The 23,030-nt window shown below is 37.6% G+C and overlaps 1 protein-coding gene across 8 annotated transcripts in view; it reads left to right on the top strand.

Moving 5' to 3' along the window:
- The window catches only part of BLNK (B cell linker), a 964,832-nt gene that overhangs the window by 623,485 nt on the left and 318,317 nt on the right, over nucleotides 1-23,030 (top strand). For 4 of the 8 annotated variants that reach the window (XM_044056708.1, XM_044056707.1, XM_044056711.1 and 1 more), the window contains 3 exons: nucleotides 680-745; nucleotides 15,019-15,075; nucleotides 20,496-20,545. In XM_044056708.1, coding sequence (XP_043912643.1) covers nucleotides 680-745; nucleotides 15,019-15,075; nucleotides 20,496-20,545 — 173 coding nt within the window. The remainder of the gene's footprint in view (nucleotides 1-679; nucleotides 746-15,018; nucleotides 15,076-20,495; nucleotides 20,546-23,030) is intronic. The other 4 variants (XM_044056709.1, XM_044056713.1, XM_044056712.1 and 1 more) reach the window with 2 other exon arrangements.

The following is a 23,030-nucleotide window of genomic DNA, read 5'->3' as shown; positions in this document are numbered from 1 at the left end:
AAATGCATTTGTGTCTTGGAAAGACTGACTGTGTGTGCAAAAGACATTCTATTGGAACTGCAATTTCAAGTAACTTCTCCAAAATGAAAATACTGATACAGTCATCTCACTACAGCGTTATAATAGCAATAGCACTTGATTATATCTAAAGTACTCTAATATAAGAAATTTAAGCAAGGTTTTAAAATGCAATTTTTGTATTCCAAAGGCACAAAGAAAGGAGAAAAGCACTTTATAGTCAAAAAATGCCCATTTTTTTTCTTTAAGTAACGTCAACCTATACATTTATAATTATATAATTAGTACTGTAGCAGGGGATGTGGGAGAGACCACATTAATTTTACACCATCATTTGATCTTCTAATTTCACCTCTATGCACACAATTTTTCAGTGGCCTCAATTTGTAAACTGTAGTCCTTGTTCTGACTACACAGATTTTACATAAAATGCGTATCGATATAACATTTTGCAGCTTTCAGGAACACTGTGCAAAAGCCACAATTAACAGCTACAGTATTTGTTTAAACAATTTGTGCAACCACTTTTCTGTGAAAGTGTATTAAAATATCAAGACATGCATTTTTATCATTTGTTTTCCATTGCTTGCACAAATACATTTTTATTCAACTTAGCATCATGAATTGTTTGTGTGTGTTATTACACTGTTTTTCTTTTTAGGAAGCTTCAAAAGATTGTCAGCGATATCAAGAAAAATGATGGTGGATTGTTACGAAAGTTCAAACAGTAAGTTAAGATTAACCTTCACTTTCTGATTAAATAGAGAAAACTTTCTTTGATCTTGGCTATTAATAAAAGATTGCCAGAAAAATGGAACAGTAATATATTCACAAAGCTCAATCAAATTCCATTCAACCTACAGGCACATTGCTAGACTTGCTAGCAACACCAAGACTGAAAACATCCAACACCTAGCCTACTGAAGCAAACCTACAAATAAAAATGAAAGCTACTATTGCATTCTACCAGGAGGTATCCTAGCATCTAGGTGTGGTGTAGTGTGGCCATATTTTTATCAGTATTTCACTCTGTTGTATTGTGTGCAGTGATACAGGTGTAGCTCAAAATATCTAAACTTAAAACATCAAAAAACAAAACATTTTATGCAGGGGATCAAGCACCCTTGCATAACCCTTACCCACCTGCAACACATATGTACCAACTACAAGATCCAAAGCAAAAAAGGGCAAATTCCAAGTTCTGTATTTTTGAGTTTTAGATATTTTGTGCCAGCAGCAATTTTCAGATAGTTTGACATAACTAAGGAATGCCACTCAGTGATGCTTATGTGTGATCATAATTATTTTGTGCATTTGAGTACACATGTTTACAATCACAGCACAGTGCTAAGCATCAAAATGGTGTGATTTTTTTTAATTCAAGTGTTAACTGGCGATTGCTTTGTGAGCCCTTATCCAGTTTAAGGGACTTGCGCATGGTCACACATTTTGCAAGTGAAGGTACTGAGCATAATACTCACAAAAAAGTTCCATTTGACAAAAAATAAAATATAAATGCCATGTCCTGAGTGATATCCAAAATATTTTTGTATGCTACCCCTCCTGCTGTGGGGTCACCTCAGCCTCTAAATCTAGTACCTCACAGGTCACAACCTGAGAGAAAAGGAATAGATTTGTCCGACAATGTAATTGGGTAGGGACACAACCCTGCATCAAGCCATGCATGGAGTCATAGGTGAGCGACAAAAGTTTTTGTTTAAAGCATAAGATATTACACAGAGGTAATGTGGGCAGTTCAACAGTTAGTCACTAGCAGGTTTGTTACTGTGCGTCAGGTATCAGAAATTAAAGGTGACCCAAGGAATCAAACCCAGGACTGCAGGATGAAGCTCATTAGCATTTTCCTTAACTTTCTGAACTACAAATACAAAATATTTATTTATTTATATCAAAATCATAATTTTTGTCAGAAGTTGTTTAACAAAGCAGCATGTTCTACTGATATTGTCACTTCCATAGGATGTAAAATAACTAGAGCTATTTACTCAGTACAAAAAAGGGAAAACTAATTGTACATGAGCAATTAGTTTACTCTCGATACTGGTATTAAAATACACACACACACGTGAAGTGTCATTTGTTTCTTTTAAGGGTGAGGGAGGTCAACTTACTGTGGCTTGTTATTGTATATGAAAAGCTGACAACACTCATAAAAATATTTGCATTCAAATCCCAATACATGTACACCTGTTAAATGTTCACACTCCCATTAACAATATGAATTGTTAGATATTTCTAATTAAAATTGTATTCATATGTATACATTATGTTTATTACTATTCATCTGTAAAAAGAGCTGGGAAATGGTTATCGGTGTGTGTGTGCATTCATATTGGCCTAAAGACACTCAAAGACGTGTGTGCAACTATGCATACACTGAAAAACAAAGCCATAAACAAGGCAGTGGAATGTAGATTGACATTTCTGCACAAGTATGCATAAAGAGTTAGACAGTAGAATAGAGACATCTGCATATCAAATGAGGCAGAGAGACAATAAGATGCATATAAATGTTTATGTAACAAATGAGCTAGAAAGACAGTGAATGTATATGGAGAGTTGTGTATCAATTTCCATATATAAAAAGCAGTATACAGACTGAGATGCATACAGACTTATGTGCACAACTCTGCATATATAAAAGAGAAAGAAAGAGGGAGAGAGGGAAAGACTGATTAATAGCTTCTGATCTCTGTAGCAGATGAAGAGAAATGAAAAGAGCTTGATCCAGAGACTCACGTAGCTATCAAATATGAATGGCATAATGATCTACAGTGTACTGAACGTGATGTAGACAGAGAGAAACATCAGGATTATGTGCCAGGGGCTGGTAGGAAGGACACTCATTGTTTTGATCTGGCATGACACAAATAAATAGCAACATGCCCACCCTACGTATGTACAACATACTAAACAGTGGAGCACCACCCCATGGAAGTGAATAGAACAGCAGACTGTGACACTATGATAAATCAGCACCATGGAATACAAATCATTGCAAGGAGGCACAGAATAAGCAACTTCTGTGCCCTTCAGGTGTTTAGGGCCACTCATGCTGTAATGCATGATCCCAAATCACATTGCACAATAGTCTTTGCCTCCATAAGGTTGATGATGCTTTGAATGCCAGTCTAGTGTTACAGAACCCAATAGGAATGCATAGCATAGCATGTGCCACTACCAGAAACATGTCACCACATGCCGAGTATAGCAGTAAGAAGGGAGTGGCACAGACAGCACAAGTATGATACAATGCATGCGTATACACACACACACACACACACACACACACACACACACACACACACACACACACACACACGCTACACTGACAAGAACAGCAGCAGCAGCGATCCATGTGCTAGAGCTGCTGCTGCACAATGGTTAAGGAGCAACATTTTACAGTCCTTCCCCACGACTTCCACCTCATCACCCAGGTTTTACCTGCCCCTTCTCTGGGCCATAGCCTCATTCACTTTAATGGGATTGCTTAGTGGTGGCAAATGCAGAACTGCCCTACTGTCCTTGGCCTCATCATTGGTTGAAGGGGACACTGTTCTATGGGCTAGAGAAGATTTGGCAATAGTCATGCTTGCAGACACCAGATAGTTGTACAATAACTGTACCATATAAAAACACAGTTTTTTTAAGAAAATGACATTTGAAATGTCATTTAAGATAAAATATATAATCCAACTGTTAAATTGACATAAATCAGTCTTTCATCATTTTTTTGACAAAAAGTGACCAGTCAAAAAGCTTTCCCATGTTCTATGGCAAGCTTAAATGTGATACAAATTTTTCAGCCATTTTCTACTATAAACTGAGTAGCAAAACTGGCACCACGTGCAATGAAATTTGTCGGCTTCAATTTCAAAGGATCATTGCAACTGTAACTCATGTGCATCTCAGCAGAGAAAGCCTTCCAAGGAGTAAATTTCCTTCACATTGACTCGAAATTATTATATTAAGAAGAACATGCAGCTATCTGCATTGGGGTTATGGTGCTTTGTCCTTCACAAAAATGCTACCCCACCCCCATGTTTCTATGAAATAAAGACTGGTTTTGCTCAGCGGAGTTTGTGATTCTTCTAATTTCACTTCATTATTTTTAGTGAAATACTGTTCATAAACTTTCTCAGTCATGTAAACTGTAAAGATTTAGTCAGAAACTTGTTTTTCACCATTCTCAGATGAAACCAAAGACAGACAGTAAAGTTTTGGAATAAATTCTACAAAGTCAAACGGACATTCACAGAAATGACAAACTGGATTCAAAAGGAGAAATATAACTGTATGCATATATTATGAATATAAAAAAGACAATAATAATGCAATGCATTCATATTTCATGAATGCAGTAGAGGAGATAGCAACAAAGAGATGAGTGATAGAAGTTCACATAGTAGTTATAGTCACGTTACAAAACATTTCTTTATAGGGTCCCAAAAATGTTATGTTATAGTCACATGTTGCAAAACATTTCTTTATAGGGTCCCAAAAAGGTTATGTTATAGTCACATGTTACAAAACATTTCTTTATAGGGTCCCAAAAAGGTTATGTTATAGTCACATGTTACAAAACATTTCTTTATAGGGTCCCAAAAATGTTATGTTATAGTAACATGTTACAAAACATTTCTTTATAGGGTCCCAAAAATGTACTGAAATGCACGTTTGAACCAAAAAGGAGGGAGAGAGGAGACAGATATAAAAAGGAACCATCTGGACAGCTGCTGGACTTGCATGGGTTACTGATTACGGTTTATTAAAAGTCATGGCGACACTCATCAAGGAGCAACAGGGGAACGCAATACTTCATCCCAGTTCCACTTGCAGAATGGATTAGGATGTTTCTCTCTCAAGACTGCCAGTAAGGTACCCTAGAGGTGCTTTTGGTAGACCACATTGAAGCAGTTGCCACTTGTGCCAGGACAAAGCACTGTCAAGTTGTGCAACTCTGGGCATTTATTTCCTAGCATCTCTCACCACATCACAGCCAGTTCACTGACCACAAGTTTCTTCATGGCACCACAGTACTGCAGATTTATTTTATTTCTTCTTAAGGCCATCAATGCAGTGCTGTTACTGAAGGCTGAACAGGTTTATCCCATATTCATTTGAATAAACTTGTTAAATTAAACTTTGCTTCAGGTAAAAACAATTAGCTTGTTTGTTCTTAATAAATAGAAGACTGCATGTGTCATTATCTATGAAATATCTCTACATCTAAATGGGGTCCTAAAAATGTAAATGAATGCAAACATCAGAATAGATACCAGATCTGCCCACTGCATGGGAGCAGAAACAATCCAATAACCATTTACACAAGCCGGTCATTCATGATGTAGTCCTGGTAATGACATGGGCCCAAAAACGCTTACCTAACACAATATAGATCTTCATACTGATTTGTAGTACTTCAACTTTACAACTTATATGACTGCCTAGTGCAAAAGTAAGCTTATCTCCTTAAAATTCACTATGAGGAAATTGTGAGCAATAGTAAAAGAATACTACACCATTATTTTTCAATGTACTCTTTCAAAGAGAGCTCCAAGTAAACCGAGGCATGCAGATAACAGAGCTATCTCTAATACAAGTTAAACGAAAGAAAGTCCTTTCAGCACAACTTTTTAAGTGAGTTTTTACTAGTTGAGTTACTACTTTTTCAAATACTTAAAGTGTAACATTTACTATACTGTCCTTCAGCTTTTCCCAGTTACGGGTCACCACAGCAGATCACTGGTCCGCTAAGGATACGGTGTCGAGTTGCCAGCCCGGCACCCAACCTTCAAAGAAGGAATGCCCATACACACATGCACCTACCTGCATGTCTTTAATGTTCACTCAACTGCGGGGAGGATATTCAGACTCCACACACAAAGCACTCCAGCCGAGAATTTTACTACTGAAATGTAAAAATACACAAGTGAGAACAAAGTAAAAAGAAAATGACTTGTTTTCATTTTATCAGCAGTGAATATTAATCTCATTGTGTTACACAATGTACTAAAGATATTTAAGAAATAAGATAATAGTTTTGTACAACATTTAGAAAAGGCTAATGTGCAGTTTTCCCCCCAAACATGAACACAGTTAATATTTTTCATGCATTTACACTGGGGAAGCTACCCAAATGAACAGTGCCCAGAAGAAAGAGGGACAAGTGATATCTCATGCAAGTAACTTGACAGGCATCAAGAAAGCAAATGTCAGGAAAAGAAAAACTTGAGCAACATGTACAATGTTTGCAACATCACCAGAAACTGGTGCACTTTTAAGCAATCACTTGCCTTCTTTTTAACAATTAACTAGAATCTAAACATACATTCATGTACCTCAAGTCTGTTTACATAATAACTCTAGCATAACCAGAACATGGGCCATCCTTTACACTGAAAATGGTGAAATGCAAATGTATTTTTATGAATGTACAGCTTCTGCCATCACTACAGTCACATTTTTAATACAGCATCCACTGAAATGTTCATAAGTTGTGCACTCTAAATAGGAGATCTAATCAGCTGTTTAGTGAGACACTAGCTACAAATTAATCTCACAAAGTATATAGCTTTCTATATGGCTCACCTCATAAGTAAGGGTATTTCATCCAGGGAAAAGGAGGTCATAACATCCCTGTATTCTTCCCTTATAGGGCCCATTATTGAGTAAAATGCCCTGTTCGGAATGTACCTCACAAAGCACATGCAGCAGCTGGAGAAACCACAGAGGTTCCTCACCAGGAGAATCCAGGGCCTCAAAAATCTACCATACACAGATAGGGCTATCTCTGTACTCAGTTTCATACAGATTTCTCAGAGTTGACCTCTGTCTGGCATATAAGGTGATCTCGGACTCAGCCTTGATGGGACCACCATATCCACAAGTCAAGCTCCATTCAAGCAACCTGCACGCACGGCCTCAATCTTCTCTGTGACATCAATAGGACTTGTTGGTGGGATAGATTTATGTCCCAGACATTCACCATCTGTGGAATAGACTCCCTCTCCATGTCAAGCAGTGTACCGCTTTACCCATTTTTAAGCACAACCTGGATAACTGGATGGGAAATAGAAAATACATCCCTGGGATTCCACCAGTGTCCCTGTTGGACAGGGGCATCGGGTGCTGATTTGTCTAAACATGGGCTAAACTCTTGGCTAGGCTTATAAGGGCCTCAGGGCCAATAGCCTAGTAACTTCCTATGATCCTAGAAGATGGAAGCAGTTAATAAATTTTATATTTTTGTAGCTCCGAAGACTTCACCTTCCATTTGTGTGATTTTCCTGGTTTGTGTTGCCGTTTTGAAGCTTCCTATAATCCCACATTGCTAACCCATGCTGGGTGCAGCCATAAAAAGAGAAATTTAGCAATAAACATTGCAATGTGTGACAGATCCAACCTTGTATTTATGAATCAGGAGTGATGACATGTGAGGACCTCCTTTCAGAATCTGGCTATAGAACAAAGGTTACTGCCCAATGCCTATAGAAATGTAACCAATCACTTAATTTTGGGCATGCCTTCGTTGAAGGGTGGGCGTCAGACTGGCACCTCATCACCATAAAAATCAACTGCCAATCATTAGCGGATCGGAGTTCTGCTGTGGCGACCCCTAACCAGGAAAAGCCGAAAGAACAACAACGAGAGAGAGAGAGAGAGAGTAACCAATATTCTGTTATCAAGCATGCCTGTGTCAGTAAACTGACAGGTAGCAACAGTGCACTATAAGATCCCCACCAAGTCTGAGAATTTAGTTTATCATACAACAGCATGCCTAAGTCATAAGTTCTTAAAACAAACTTGATACTTTTGAAAGACAGCAAATGGACTGCTGTAACAAAACACAGGCACTTTCTGTTTCTGCCTGCCTTGCAGGGTAATGATCAGGGCATGCAAAACAATATACAATATGTTAAGTTAATAATTAAAAAACACAGCATGTAACAAAATGGTTATGGTAAACATGTTTAACTGAACAGCTAGTTACAGAACAGAACTACATTTGGCTATTTTATTCTTTCATTTATGTCTTTTAAAACTAAGAAATTAGTGCCATAAAGTTAACCAACATGTTGCCACTCTTAAAATGAAATCAAATATCATGGCTTCTAAAGCATATGGCTTACAATACTTGTACAGATTATTACCAGTAAAGTTTAATCTATACTTACAATTAGACTGAGCTACTTCTGAGTGCCTGATTTCTTCTTCTAAATGCAGCCTTTTTATTTTATAAAAGACATAACCATTTTTGCAGGTACTTTTCCAGAAATTAGGTTTCTTTTTTTGGCTTTAGTTTGCATTATTCCAGCTTTACAAAAACCATCATTAATTGTAAGCATAACTTTGTAGCATCCTAGTTAACATTTTAACTTCCTCAGTATCTAGATCTACCTGTCTAGTTATTTGGGTTCAGTTTGCTTTTCAGCCCTATATCTTAATCAGCTGCACCTGAGACACAACCCCACCCCTCTGCTTGTTCTTAAACATCCAGTGCATTTCTTGATACTCAGCAAGAGTATTAACCATGTACCTCCCAAATGGAGAGGTTACTTTTCATAATGCAAGCTCAGAATCAGATCAACTGCATGAGACATTTATACTGGATGGTTTATGAGTGACCGCAAAAGAGGAAATCTTATATGAGTCTAGTAATATGAGAAGGTGCCTAAATCAAAGGTTGAGCATTTTAATCACTGAATATCTATGCCAACAGGAAAGTGACATATAAAGCAGAGTAATCAAGGTAGTTTATACCTTTGTCTTCAGGTCTGATGGCACCTTTATATGGAGCACCCTACTACATAACATCTGTTTGACATCTGTAGATGAAGTAGATTCCATGTGGCTCTTACCATGTGAGTAGATGTTGGTGCCCAATTACATTGCCAAGAAATGGACAAACACTAATCAGATGTGTTCCCAGTCACTGATCCCCTTCATAAAACATGCATTTATTGATGCAATACAATTATTTTATTGGTGAAAGAAAGACAGATGTCTTTTATTCTAGCATGTGTGTGTGTGTGTGTGTGTGTGTGTGTGTGTGTGTGTGTGTGTTGTCATTAGTATACCATCACATAGGTTTCTGCAAGCAAAATCCAAAAAGGCTACCCATGTAATGTTCGGCAAGAAAATGTCTGTAAGGAGACAATTAACATTCCTCTCTCCCCTGTGGACTTAAATGTAAGTATATGTAACTCACTAAATAGCAAACAAATTAAACTCCGAAAGTAGATGGTGTACTCATGGACTGGCTGAGGCTCTCTGTAATTATTCTGAGTCACCTTTTTAAGGTGGAGTGTTCCACTTTCCATGCATATTTGAGTTCTTAATTTCCACGTATAATCCTGATGTTAAAGCTGCAAGTTATTTACTTGCATTGTAGGTTTTATTGATATTTCATCACGTATGACAGTTTTAAATGTAAGATACTTCATCTGCAAGAAATAGCTAATAACTAATTTACATAGTGAGGCATTAATGAGATCAGTCTTTCATGATGCCATGTTAAGAGTTTTTCAGCTCCAAGAATTTTTTTTGTTGTTGCAGGGGTGGGGGACATCCTTATCCACAAAATAAATTGGAAAATATTACATACTTTCTGTGTCAAAAACTATATGAGTTAGTCTTAAACATAATTTGGAATCTATATTTAAAATCAATAAAAATATGATTTGGAAAATGTACAGTATGGTATTGTATATTGTTAGAAGGTCGTATCCAGCTCTAAAGATTTCATCTGTATTTAAGTGGCATAATAGCCAAGCAACTATTCTGCAGATTTCAGGCTTTCTTGGGCTTCTTTTGAAATGCCTGTTGTGCACATAGTTGTAAGAACAATAATTTGCTGCCTTCCTAGGTAATGCAACTTGTGTGATACCAAAAGAAAAGCATGGGAATGTAGTGACTTAGGAAGAAGATATTTCATCAAAAGATAATGCTGATCAAAATCATTTACTGAATTAAGGGCAAAACAATGACAAAGAGGACCTTCCACACCTTTAGACTGCAAAATGAATGAGTGAAAATCAAAGGAGGTGGTGTTTCAATCTATATTAGAGATAAACTCACCTCCCATCTAGTTAGACTGGACAACTCCGTGGAGTTACTCCAGGTCCAGGTTACAGTGGGCAAGACCCCCATTCAAGTCATAGCCAGTTATAGATTACCTTCTCCATGGGTCACTATGCCTATGAAGCCTACTTGACCAAACTGGAGAAAATCCACATTTTACCGAACACACTGGTTATGGGGGATTTCAATTATCCTGCCATCAACTAAGAAACCTACGCTAGCCTTAACTCACTAGCGTTAAAGTTCCTTGACTTTGTTAATTCAAATGCCCTGGAACAAATTGTCCATACCCTGACAAGGGGAACAAATATTTTAGATCTGGTCCTCATCAACATGTCAAACAGGTGCAGTGCCACAACTGTTGCACCCTCATTAGTTAAAACTGACCACAAATCAGTCACCTTTGAGCTGCACTAACACCAGAACTCACAGAGGGTGAAATCAGACTAAATAACTTCACCAAGGGAAACTATACCCTCCTAGGTGAACGTATAAATGCATTCCAAGCCCCACCCCAAGCTAGAAGTGGTAACTACGCTGAAGATTACACTAAAGCCCTGTACCATCACTTGCTTAAATGTATAATCTCAGCTGTACCAGAAAGGATCAAAGCCAGAGCCTCAAGTGAAAATAAGCTGCCATGGTGGACATCCAGCATCAGCAAACTTTACAATAATCTCAAAAAGTTGCTGTCCAAGAAAATAAAGGCAAGGCCCCAACAATGGAAAAGCACCCTCCACAGGCTCAACAGGCAAATAAGACAACTTGTCAAATCCTCCAAGGGCTCCTTTTGAGAGGAACTTAGCAAGTACAGCCTAGGATAACCATAAGGCATTTTACAGCTACATAATTAACATTAAGGGAAGGACCCAAGCATGTGCCGAACTAATGACCAATGGTATCTCACACACTGACCCCACAGAGATAGCAAACTTGCTAATGGATAGATATGGCAAAAATGTCACTCCCTTATCCCCTCCTAACTTACAACAATCATTCTCCCAAACTTCTCTCCACCCTACATATCTGAAGTGCAGGTCCTCAAAACCTTGTCCAAGGCAAAAATCCCAGGATGCCTTCTAAACTGGCTAAAACATGAACTAACATCACCACTAAGTACCCTTTTCAGTCATAGCCTACCCACAGGCTTTGTTCCTGTAGAATAGAGAACAGCAACAGTTATTCCCCTTCACAGAGGTGGTCTAGCAACAGACCTGGGGAACTACAGACCCATAAGCCTGACCAGCCTCATCTGTAAGGCCATGGAAAGTGTCATTATGGACCTCATAAATAAAGCCATAAGTGACCTCCAAATCCTGTATCCCACCCAATTTGGCTTTGTAAAAGGCAGATCCTGCCTGTTAAATCTGGTGGATTGGACTTCTTTAAAAATGTGACCAAGGCCACTGATGAGGGCAAATCCGTGCACACAGCATACCTCGACCTGGTAAAGGTTTTTGACACAATCCCACATTCAGGCATCATGATAAACTTAGCAAACTGAACATAAAACCCTTTGTTGTAAAATGGGTTGCCAACTGGCTCCCAAACCAGACACACACTATCAAAGTAGATGAGTCCACATCAACCAGCAATGGGAATTGATGGTAAAGGATATACATTTTATAAAGCCTTAACTGAGGCTAACAAAGAATATTTTTTGACAGTGTTAAATTGTGGGTTAAAGGAAAATAGTCCATTGGCCTGAGGCTTTTGAAATAGTATTACGGTTTCTACAGAAAAAGAAAGCAGAATTTTTATGAAGTTTATGAAGCTATCACAAAAATGGTTGAGTAAGATTTTGGTTAGTGTTGTAGAACAACATATCTATAGAATTACTGGGAAAACAAGTATAAGATTTATTATTATTGATTAGAGAAGTTGTTGATTGTACATGGAACATGCATCTCTTGGCAAAATGTTATCTTGTGATGTTGGGAAAGCATATGACAATAATGCTCATGAACAAGCATGGGAAATTCTAAAAGCATATCTGATTGGTGAGACTTTCCTGAAATTATTGTCCTCTATCTATTTATTCAGTTAGAGTGGTGATAACTGGTTGGGTAGGACAACTTTATTCATGTAACATGGTGTTAACTGGGGACCTAATTGGACACTTTTTGTTTATTTATTTATTATTTTGTTGAGTGTGTTCATCCACTAGGCTAGTGGCCTCTTTGCAGGGGAGACCTAAGGTGGCATTTATTTTACTAGGGGAAATTTGGCCAAAGTATTGAGGAACTCCCACTACTCTTTTCAATAGGTGCAGTAGGATCTTGTACATCCACCTGAGCTACCTCCTCCTCAGGTAGATGGGACTTTGGTTTAACATCTCATCTGAAGGATGACACACTCAGGAGTGCAGCACCCCCTAATGTTGCACTGCACTGTCAGCAATCCAATCACCTTAAGTGGAAATAGAACCCACAGCCTTTTGTTCTTGCAGCACCAAAGACAACTGTGCCACCACCACTGCCACGTATCAAGTGACAGATAATATTTGAAACTGACAGATCTCATTCTATGCCAAACAGAACAACTAAAGTGAAATAAAAATATGTGTATAAATACGCAGAGATGCTTATAAATATTAAGCACTATTTATGCCTTCTTGAGCAACAATTACATTTTAACACTACCTGTAAAATGCAAACCAGACTGCTGCTGTTTACACAGACCTACACTGTGCTGGGCTGTATGCATGTCAACATACTGTGCACTTTCTTGCAGGCACTGTTTATCAGGAACACCTGAGTGTATTGTTTAAGCTGTTCTTTTAGTGATTATAAGAGCTGTATTTGATCAACAAAAAGTGATAATAAGTAATGAAGATTTGTGTAATATAAAGTGTTCTTTGTGTTTCTTGATTGTAGAAAAAACTAATATGCTTGCAGTCCTTCCCCGTCTAATGTATAACACGAATAAACATAATTATTGTTATGCATGGTCTGACATTTCTTTTACAAATTAGATGGGGGGGATGTATTGAGATATTACATTTTCTAAGTGCTGTTATTTTCCTGAGATTTTTATTGGTAACCTAAACTTTTTTTTATTCCATTTATAACAATTTACCATTTTTATCCTAAATACATCTATGTATTTTTAAATGAAATTTGATTTCTACTGATTCAGCAGGACAGCTGGATCATTGTTAATGATAATAGCCTCTAACAATAATGTAGTGTCACAATGTCACCACCTCAGAATGTCCTACTTTCCATTTATTTATTTATTTATTAACATTTGTTTACCAGAAGGTCTGACTGGGCCCACTGTACTCAACTTCAGAGGAGGCCCAGGGAGAAAAGCCCTAAAATACATCTTAAAATACATAATCAAAATGCATATCGGGAAACACAAAGAAAACTTGAGGCATCACATAAAATAATCTGGATGTAGGGTGAGTCACACGTTTGGTAACTGATTATTTGAGTGAAGAATTACAATGGAATATTGGCATTTTGGAGTGAGCAATTGATAAGATAAGGTTAGCTGAGAAGGGCTAGAGAGTAAAATCAGCATATTAGAAATAGAAGTTAGGGCAGAGATTATTTTTAGCAAAAAGGAGATGAGAGAGAAAAATATAAGTTAATATAAAAAAGGGACTGTGGCCATGTAAGCAAAAGAGGTGAGTAGTAAATAGAGTAGAGAAGAGTTACAGAGTTAAGGGGTAGGAGTTCATCATGGACTCCTACAGAAACACAAGCAAGACTTGGATAGGAATTTCTTTAGTCAGCATTTAGACCCAAGACTATTTGTAATAGACCTAGTGTTAAGTGGTAAAGCAATCCAGATTCTGACTGTGGAATAAGACTATAGGCACTGACCAAAGAAAATACACTTGTCCCTCTATGAAGTTATAGACAAACTCACAGGTTTGTGTCACAAGTAAGCATGGCAGATTGTCATTTTTTATAGGAATTCATGAGACAAATCACTCCATCAACTAAGAGCAGCTATCTACCACCACCCACAGAATCAACAGAGCTATTATTCTGTGAATCCTTTCAATGTCCATTCTGAGTGAGGATTCCCATTAGTTTGCAAACAGTTCATTCTGAGCCATGCATTAGGATATACATTTATTATTTTTATTTTTATTCTTTTACCTAGATAGGTCCACTGAACAGAGACACCTGAGATAGAAAAATCTAGAAGTACTGTTATACTTAAGAGCAGTACAGTACAGGGTACATTACATCAGTACTGTGTACAATTAAATAGGTTCATTAGCAGTATTGCAGTAAAGTATTGCAAAAACAATAGCCGAATTATGAAAATCGTTTTAGAAGATTTCATATCACATCGCTAGGCTGCATTAGGAAATATTTTAAACACAGTATAATGAAATCAACATCTCAAACAGTTACTGTGGAAGTGAATGTTTAAACAAAACACTTAAATGTATCTTAAGCAGTCATATGCCAACAGCACATATTTACATCTCAAACAGTTACTGTGGAAGTGAATGTTTAAACAAAACACTTAAATGTATCTTAAGCAGTCATATGCCAACAGCACATATTTAATTTTCAGCTTATACCTTTATGAAAAGTGTATTTTTGCAATAATAATTATCACAGCTTCTCCTCTGTATTTTTTCATTTAAATAATTTATATTGCAGACTATGAAAACTATAGAAGTATTAAGCTCATGACATAGACTTGATATAGACATTTGAGAGTAAATTATGTCAAGTTACAATCAAATAGATTAAATAACCTCATTAATCGTTAAAGTAATTAATATTGTATTACAGAATTTGAGGAATCTTATCATGGATGCTTATAACGTTTATGCAATTTCTTTTTGCAATATAGAACACCATAAGGATTGTAAATAATCTATTTTTTCTATTAAGATGAGGGCTGTTTTTTATTGACACATAGGTTTCAAACTGAGCAAGTTGCATTATTACGACAAACTGGAAAAACTACATGGGACTGGTATGAAAAAAGAAGTCATTGTGCATTTTGTGTGGCAAACAAAAAGTAACACTTAGCTTGCACATGCCATTTTAATTGTGTGTTTCAGTGTTAATGTATGTCAAACGCTTGAAGGCCTTCATGCTTATCAATCGTCTGTTTGATGCAACTGTATTAATTCTCTCCAGTAAGGAGAAGGACCGTGTCTAAATGCATGCATTGTTACTAACTCTGCAAATGTCAGAATCAAAAGTACATGTATCTATCATAGTCACAAAAGCAGCAAACAATATGAAATTATACATAAAGTAATAATGATGGAATAAACATTTGTAATGTGCTGAAAATCAAATAGATTCATAGATTAGGTTCATAGATTAGTACTAGGCTAAGTGCCCTTGTGGGCTATTTTAAGCCTAGCCAATTATCCCATGTGAGAATCAAACCCTGCACCTTATGTCTGTAAGGTAAACACCTTAACCATTATGCCAACCTCCCACCCCTCCATTATGATGCTCATAATGCAAGAATATGCTATGTTACTATGACACAGTGATAAAGAAATGTATGTAAATATAAATTATTCATTGTCCAGTCTGGCGTCCATGTCACAGGTGAGTTTAAAAGTATAAAGCTAATTAAAAAAATGGTATAATCTAAGAGGGTGGATTGTTTTCGCATGCTTGATCAACATTAACTGGTGGTAACCCAAAAGAATTAGGAATAAGAGTAGAAAACGAAAACAGCAGACATCAAAGAAGTGCAGTCACCTAGAAGGCAGCTGTGTCTTACCAAAATGTGTAGATCAAAGAAGAAATGGTGCTACTACCATGGTAGTAAAGAAAAAATGAAGGTATGAAACTGAATATGAAAAGTTGGTTCAGCACAATGATAGCCAAAGTTTTACAGCTTGGCCAAAAATGAAGGAACACCCACTTAAAACTCTGTCATCAGACATCTATGCCAGTGGTTGACAAACTGCTTGTTTATACTGACTTCTAATATTCTTACACCAAGCCAATGTTACTACTAAAGTCATTTGCCTTTTTATGTGGTCAGAGTGGTGCATTTCTCACTGAATAGTGATAGTTTGCAGGATGGTCTAAATTTATTTTCACTGACAGTCTCATAGCTTTTCTTCTTTACTTATAGGACAATAATAGAATATTTTTCTACCAAGGTTTCTGAATATTTTCCATTTTTATCCTTTTCACATTACACCGTTACTTAGGAGTTGCAGTAATGACATTGTTCTATCCCTAATTACCACAGATGGTTTGAGCAAATGACAGAGCAGCAGGGAGGGATGAGCATTACATCTATAAGGAGAGTGGTCTTGTGGGCATCTCCTGTGATAATCCCTGTTGGAGGCAGGGGATGTCAATGTTGGGAGGTGTAGTCCAAAGAGGGGAAGGGTGAAGACATAGCTGAGCTGCCATGGAGGAGGAATAATATGCATGTCTCCATTGCATGCCTACCTCTCAGAAGTAACCATGGGGACTGCAAGGGAGATGGGAAGGGAGAACCAAGGTAGCCCAAAAGTGCAAGACCCTCGACTTGAAGAATGACAGCAATGACCTCCATCAGGACATATGTAAAATCTTCACTGGCCCCAGCTCAAAATTCAGGCATTGGACCGGGGGTTGATTGGAATGCAGGTGGACCCAGCAAAGTACATGGAACACTGGGATTGCTGTTACAGTGACAGAAGAGGAGAATGAAGAATTTAAAAATATTGCATTAATTTAACTACCAGTTTACTAGCTTTGCCACAAAGGGCCATTCATGTAAACTTTGGTGGACTCAGGTCAGTTAGCCAGATGAATGCTGACATTAGCTCTGATGGCAAGTAAAGACAATCTGATTCAACTGCTGTGCGTATGCCTTAATCTTTCAGTTATGCTGAAGATAATGGTTAACCTACAGCAGATGTCATGACTGTCCACACATTCTGTCTCATGCCCATTTCACAGATCTTCGAAATTTGAATTCAGTATTAAGAGTTGTTATAGGTCATGCTACATCTCTCCAAAACTGTTTTCTTCTATGGAATATGACCTTTCAATTCGTATCACTGAATTCTGTCCTTTTATAGTTCTGTTGAATGTGACCTTTCAATTTGTATCACTGAATTCTGTCCTTTTGTAGCTCTGTAGAATGTGACCATTCAATTCGTATCACTGAATTCTGTCCTTTTGTAGTTGTGTGGAAGGTGACCTTTCAATTCGTATCACTGAATTCTGTCCTTTTGTAGTAGGAGAGCTTTTCTGAAAGATCCTGACATCTTTAGTAGATGCCTTGATATATTTAAAAGTTTGTCATATTTTGTCCCTCACAAATATACATTTAAATCCAGCGCTGCCCTTCCCACCATTTTGTACTGTTTCTATTCTCTCTCTATGTCTGTCTTTGTAAGGATAGCATTTCCATAACTACAGAAAGCACTCCAAATGGAGTTCAACACAGCATGCAAAACGGATGTGTGTTAAGGTGGTCTGTCTCTACTTGTACACCACAGCCTCTCAAATTATTCCTGCTCACATCTTGCAATACTTGTTCGGTCTTAATACATATGTAACGATGATCTGCTTTCTTTCATATTTTTTATTACTATGAACTTACCAACCGTACCTTTTTTTTCCTTGGTTTTCCTTTTTAATTACTGTTCATAGTGAAGCTGGACAGCCATGCATCTAATACTTCTTGTACACGTTGCACTGATCTGATCCTTCTTGTACACATTGCACTGATCATTCTTCTACACATTGCATAAGCAGTTTTATCACTTGTATTATGTCTCATGTAATGCAGATTAGCATATCCTCTGCAAAAAGCATACTTTTCCCTTATATACCATCTGCAGTATTAATTAGAAGACTGTTGAAAACCAAGAAACCACCAAACAACATATATGAGCTTGTGATTTCCCGTTGATAACCTCCCTTTTACCACCTTTTCTGTCAAGATATGTCTAACTGGCGTCTTTACCAGAGATGCACCCTAAGGCTATCGGAACTGATGCAACGTTTTGAGACAAAACAAGTATCCTGACAGAAATCTAAGAAATACTTCCAAAAAGTCAGCATAACGCTGACTTTCAAAGATGTGTGCACTTAAAAACTTGTGAAAATACTGCACATTGAATCAGGTTGGTACAAAATTTCTACTGGCTTTATCTTTCTTTGGTTGGAATGTCATCAGGATGATATTAGGCATGCTAACACTAATGCCACACAAACAGTACAGCCCAGGTGCAACAATTTAACAAAACTGACATTAAGAAGGATTAACACAAGTCACATTTGTATGCATTGCAACTTTCCAAAGTGCATCATTCCCAGAAAAGGCATTTCAGATAAACATTTGTAGCAAGTTTACAAGAAGATGAATGTTACTATTTTGATTTTCTTCTTCGCCAACCTCTTTCTCTGTATACTCTCCTGTACTTCCTCATTCCACCACCAGGTCTCCTTGTCCTTCTTCCTCTTTCCAGCTGTCACACCAAGCACCTTTCTAGCCATCTCCCTTACTAGCTCTGCTGTAGTTACCCAGCTATTTGGTAACTCTTCACTGCCAACCAGTGCCTGTCTTAACTCTTCCCTGAACTCCACCTCACAATTACCCTTTTTCAATTTCCACCATTTGATCCTTGGTGCTGCCCTCACACTCCTCCTCCTCTTCTTGATCACCAATGTCATGCATACAAACCACCATCCTATGCTGCCTAACTACACTTTCCCCTGCCACCACTTTACAGTCTCCAATCTCCTTCAGACTGGCCCTTCTACATAAGATATAATCCACCTGTGTGCGTCTCCTTCCACTCTTGTATGTCACCCTATGCTCCTCCCTCTTGTTAAAATACGTATTCACCACAGCCATGTCCATCCTTTTCACAAAATCCACTACCATCTGACCTTCTGCATTCCTTTGTTTAACACCATACCTACCCATCACTTCCTCATCTCCTCTGTTCCCTTCACCAACATGCCCATTGAAATCTGCTCCAATCATCACTCTCTCACCCTTGGGTACAATCATCACCACTTCATCCAACTCACTCCAAAATTTTTCTTTCTCATCCATCGCACACCCAATTTGTGGAGCATATGCACTAACAACATTCATCATTACACCATCAATTTCCAGCTTCATAAACATCACTCTATCTGACACTCTTTTTCACCTCCAAAACACTCTGAGCATACTGTTCCTTCTCCTCCCATCCACACCATGATAAAACAATTTGAACCCATCTCCGATACACCTAGCCTTGCTCCCCTTCCATCTGGTCTCTTGCACACACAATATACCAACCTTCCTTCTGTTCATCATATCAGCTAGCTCTCTCCCTATACCAGTCATACTGCCAACATTCAAAGTTCCAAACCTCACTACCACAGTCCTAGCCTTTACCTGCCTTCGGGCATGCCTTCCCCCTCTTCTTCTCCTTCAGCCAACAGTAGCCCAATTTCCGCCAGCACCCTGTCGGCCAACAGTACTGGTGGCGGTCGTTGTTAACCCAGGCCATGACCGATCTGGTATGTATATCTGTACTGTTGTCTACATGTAAGATTTGGCAACATTTTATGCCGGATGTCCTTCCTGATGCAACCCTCCCCATTTACCCGGACTTGGGACCAGCACAAAGAAATGCACTGGCTAGGTTAAAGTCTGAAACTGAAATGTATATCACTATTTAGTAACTTCAATTCTGAGTCATTTGCTAGAAAAGCACAGATTTTATGAGAAACAGATGAAAAATATGAAGTAAAAATCTGGACAGTTGAGAGGTATGACCTTGCTTCTTTGTGTGTGTGGTCTTGGCCAATTTCTTACAACCTCTGCTCACCAGATCATGTTCAGTGAGAAATTCTAATTAGCTAGCTTCATCCTTGCCACATGTAAATTTAGTTGTGTTTGCTGTCAAACCTGCTCTCCACACTAAATCCAGAACTGACTGTATGTACCCTGAGTAAGTGAAATACCCAGCTTTCACTCTCAAACTGAATTTCTTGGTATCCATGTGTCAGACACATAAGCAGGTTATGACTGGTGACCCAATCATAATCCACTATGTTAAAGATCAAAGTGTGCTGTTTATTGTCGTATGACTGCTCTAACTTGCTGGAAGCTGATATAACCCAAGTGCTTGCAATAGTTAACACATATGTTTCTGTCTCTTATGCTACATAATCTAAAAATAAAGTAAAAAATGCCATAGCAAATTAATAGTAGAGTATTATAAGACAGATGTACAGTACTGTTCTTCTATAATAAAAAGGAAAAGGGCATTCCATGTTATGCAGTTATCAAAACTTGTAGATTTTAAGTGATGTTTGCAAAAAAAGTTGTTTCTGCAAATATGTACCTAAATATTATAATAGCTAAGGATCTCATTGTACTTACTGAATGTTTACTATGTTCATTGATGTTTTCAGGATAAAAGTTAAAGTACCTCCATCGGTACCAAGTAGAGATTATCCTCCAGGTAAGCATGGTCAGTGTTTTACATGCGTGTCTTTTTTAAATCCTTACTCACATATCTGTCTTGATTATTGTAACACTTTATAACCACTGCTGGTGAATGTCAGTTTCACCCTTAGTACTGAAGGTACTATCATCATTATCATGATTGCTGACATAAAAAAATTCACTTGAAAAATAATAAAAATACTATATTAAAAAGTATTACACCTCCATAAAATCTACAAAAAGAAAGTAAATAGTTTTCACAGCTACTGTATAAGTAGTTGGAAAAAAACAAAGCATGGATATAAAAAATTCTGTACTCAGCTTTTACGGGATTTGCATTAATATATTATAAACAACATTATCAGTTGATGTATTAAAGTTAAAGATTTTTGACTGGTGTTCCTAGGCAAATTCCAAAAGTCACATGTCTACTGGTTTTACCCTATTCATAAATGACTAAAACAACAACAAAAAAATATTCTGTATTTAGTATAAAGTATAATGTATAAAGATTTTAGTTTGCATCTGATAGTGCATTGCAGTTGAATCTGACAAACATGAAACCACAGCAGAGGATTCAAAGTTACCTGTGTGAATGAACATTCCAAAAACCCTATCAGGCACCAATTCTAGTCAGCATTCACCACAGATAACACACACACACATACAATATCAGTGGTGACATAATAAAGACTGCCTCGGTTGTAAATTCATTGCAACCTGACCCCCTGCTGAAAAATTGTAACAAACTAGATGACACAGCACAATACTAACAGTAGCACTTCCACTCTGCTTCCAGAGGCATCCTAAAAACACTGTTTACAACTGTAAAACATGAAAAAATATTACTCATCAGCAGCTTAAACATATAGCCGCGGTGGTGCAGCGGTTAGTGTTGTTGCCTCACAGCAAGAGGTTCTCCCATTCGATTCTCGGCTGGAGCGCCTTCTGTGTGGAGTCTGCATGTCCTCCCCGCGGTCGAGTGACACTAAAGACATGCAGGTAGGTGCAAGCGTGAACAGGCGTGCCTTCTTTGAAGGTTGGGTGTTGGGCTTGCAACTCAGCACCGTAAAAATCCACTGCCAATCATGAGCGAACCGCAGTTTGGCTGTGGCAACCCCTAATCGGGAAAAGCCAAAAGACTTTTTTAAGCAGCTTAAACATAAACTTCCCCATTCCTTACAAACTGACCTAAATGTCTTTCTTTCAGACTTGAACATCTTGCAACAAATCAGAGAATCCACTAGGTCCATAGACTCCTACAATTTCTCATCACTAATCACCCCGAAATATTGCTAACCGTGTGCCAAGCAATAACTAGTCTATCTTTCAACTTATTTACTAACCCATAATAGTGTACTAGCTGTCAGTGACAAGATTAAATATAACATTTTATATAGGCTGACAATCTTGTTTTCCAGATGTGTATGTGAAACCCATGAAAGATCTGAATACAAAATTCTTGTAAACCATGTTTAATTTTTTCAGTTATATAATATAATTAACATTAAACCTATGTTATATTTCCTCATAATCTTTGAATCCTAGTCACTGTTTTCATACAGTTTGCAGTTCTGTACGCCATATCACATTCACAGCTCTCAACATCTTAGCACAAAAATCTGGACAAAGCCAAAAATAATGGGGGGACAATGCCCCGAAAATAGGGACAATTTTTAAATACTGTTCTTATAAACATAGAAAGTTGCTAGAATAAAAGGTTTTGTGTTGCAGTGCATTTTCTGAAGGATGTGAAGCATACCTCTTAACCTCTTAGTGCAAGAGATCTGGACAAAGCCAGAAATAACGAGGTGACTAAGGCCCAAAAATAGGGATAGAATTTAAATATTGTTCCTATAAACTTAGAAACTTGCTACAATAAAATGTTTTGCATTATTGCATGTTTTCTGAAGGATATGAAGTCTGAAACTCAAATGTATGCCTTTATTTAGTATTATTTAGTGGCTTCAGTATTCAATAATTTACCAGAAAGCCTCAAATTTTATCACGAACAGACCAAAACTATGAGGAAAAAATCTGTACATTATGCGAAAATCTGTACAGTTGAGAGGTATAATGTGAAGTCTGAAACTCAAATGCCTCTCATTATTTAGTGAATCCAGTCCTCACAGATTTGCCACAAAAGTCCAGGAAAGCAATTTTTTTGAGGAACACCCCAAAAATAAGAGGCAAAAATCTGGACATTCTATGAAAGTCTGGACAGTTGAGAGGTATGATCACATTCCAAGGCTGTGACTGAAAATGTGTCTATTTGAATTAGTCTACTGTCTTGCTTAACTCATTACATCTGAGTGATGCCTCCAGGTACATCTGCAGTTAACTCCTACTGATACCTCTAGGCGTCAGATGTTGCTTTTTCATATTTGCATCAATAATTCCAAAACCATGCTATGTACAAGATTGTAAAAGATTTCATCTTAAAGCTTACACAATGGCAAACTCAACTGCATTAATATTTGACCTTTGTCTAGTGCAAGTAA

This window comes from Protopterus annectens, chromosome 14.part0 (genome assembly GCF_019279795.1).
Source record: "Protopterus annectens isolate FY-2018-M chromosome 14.part0, PAN1.0, whole genome shotgun sequence".
In the NCBI taxonomy this organism is placed as follows: Eukaryota; Metazoa; Chordata; order Ceratodontiformes; family Protopteridae; genus Protopterus; species Protopterus annectens.
The sequence above is the reverse complement of the archived record's forward strand: the minus strand, read 5'-3'. Positions and strand labels throughout refer to the sequence as shown.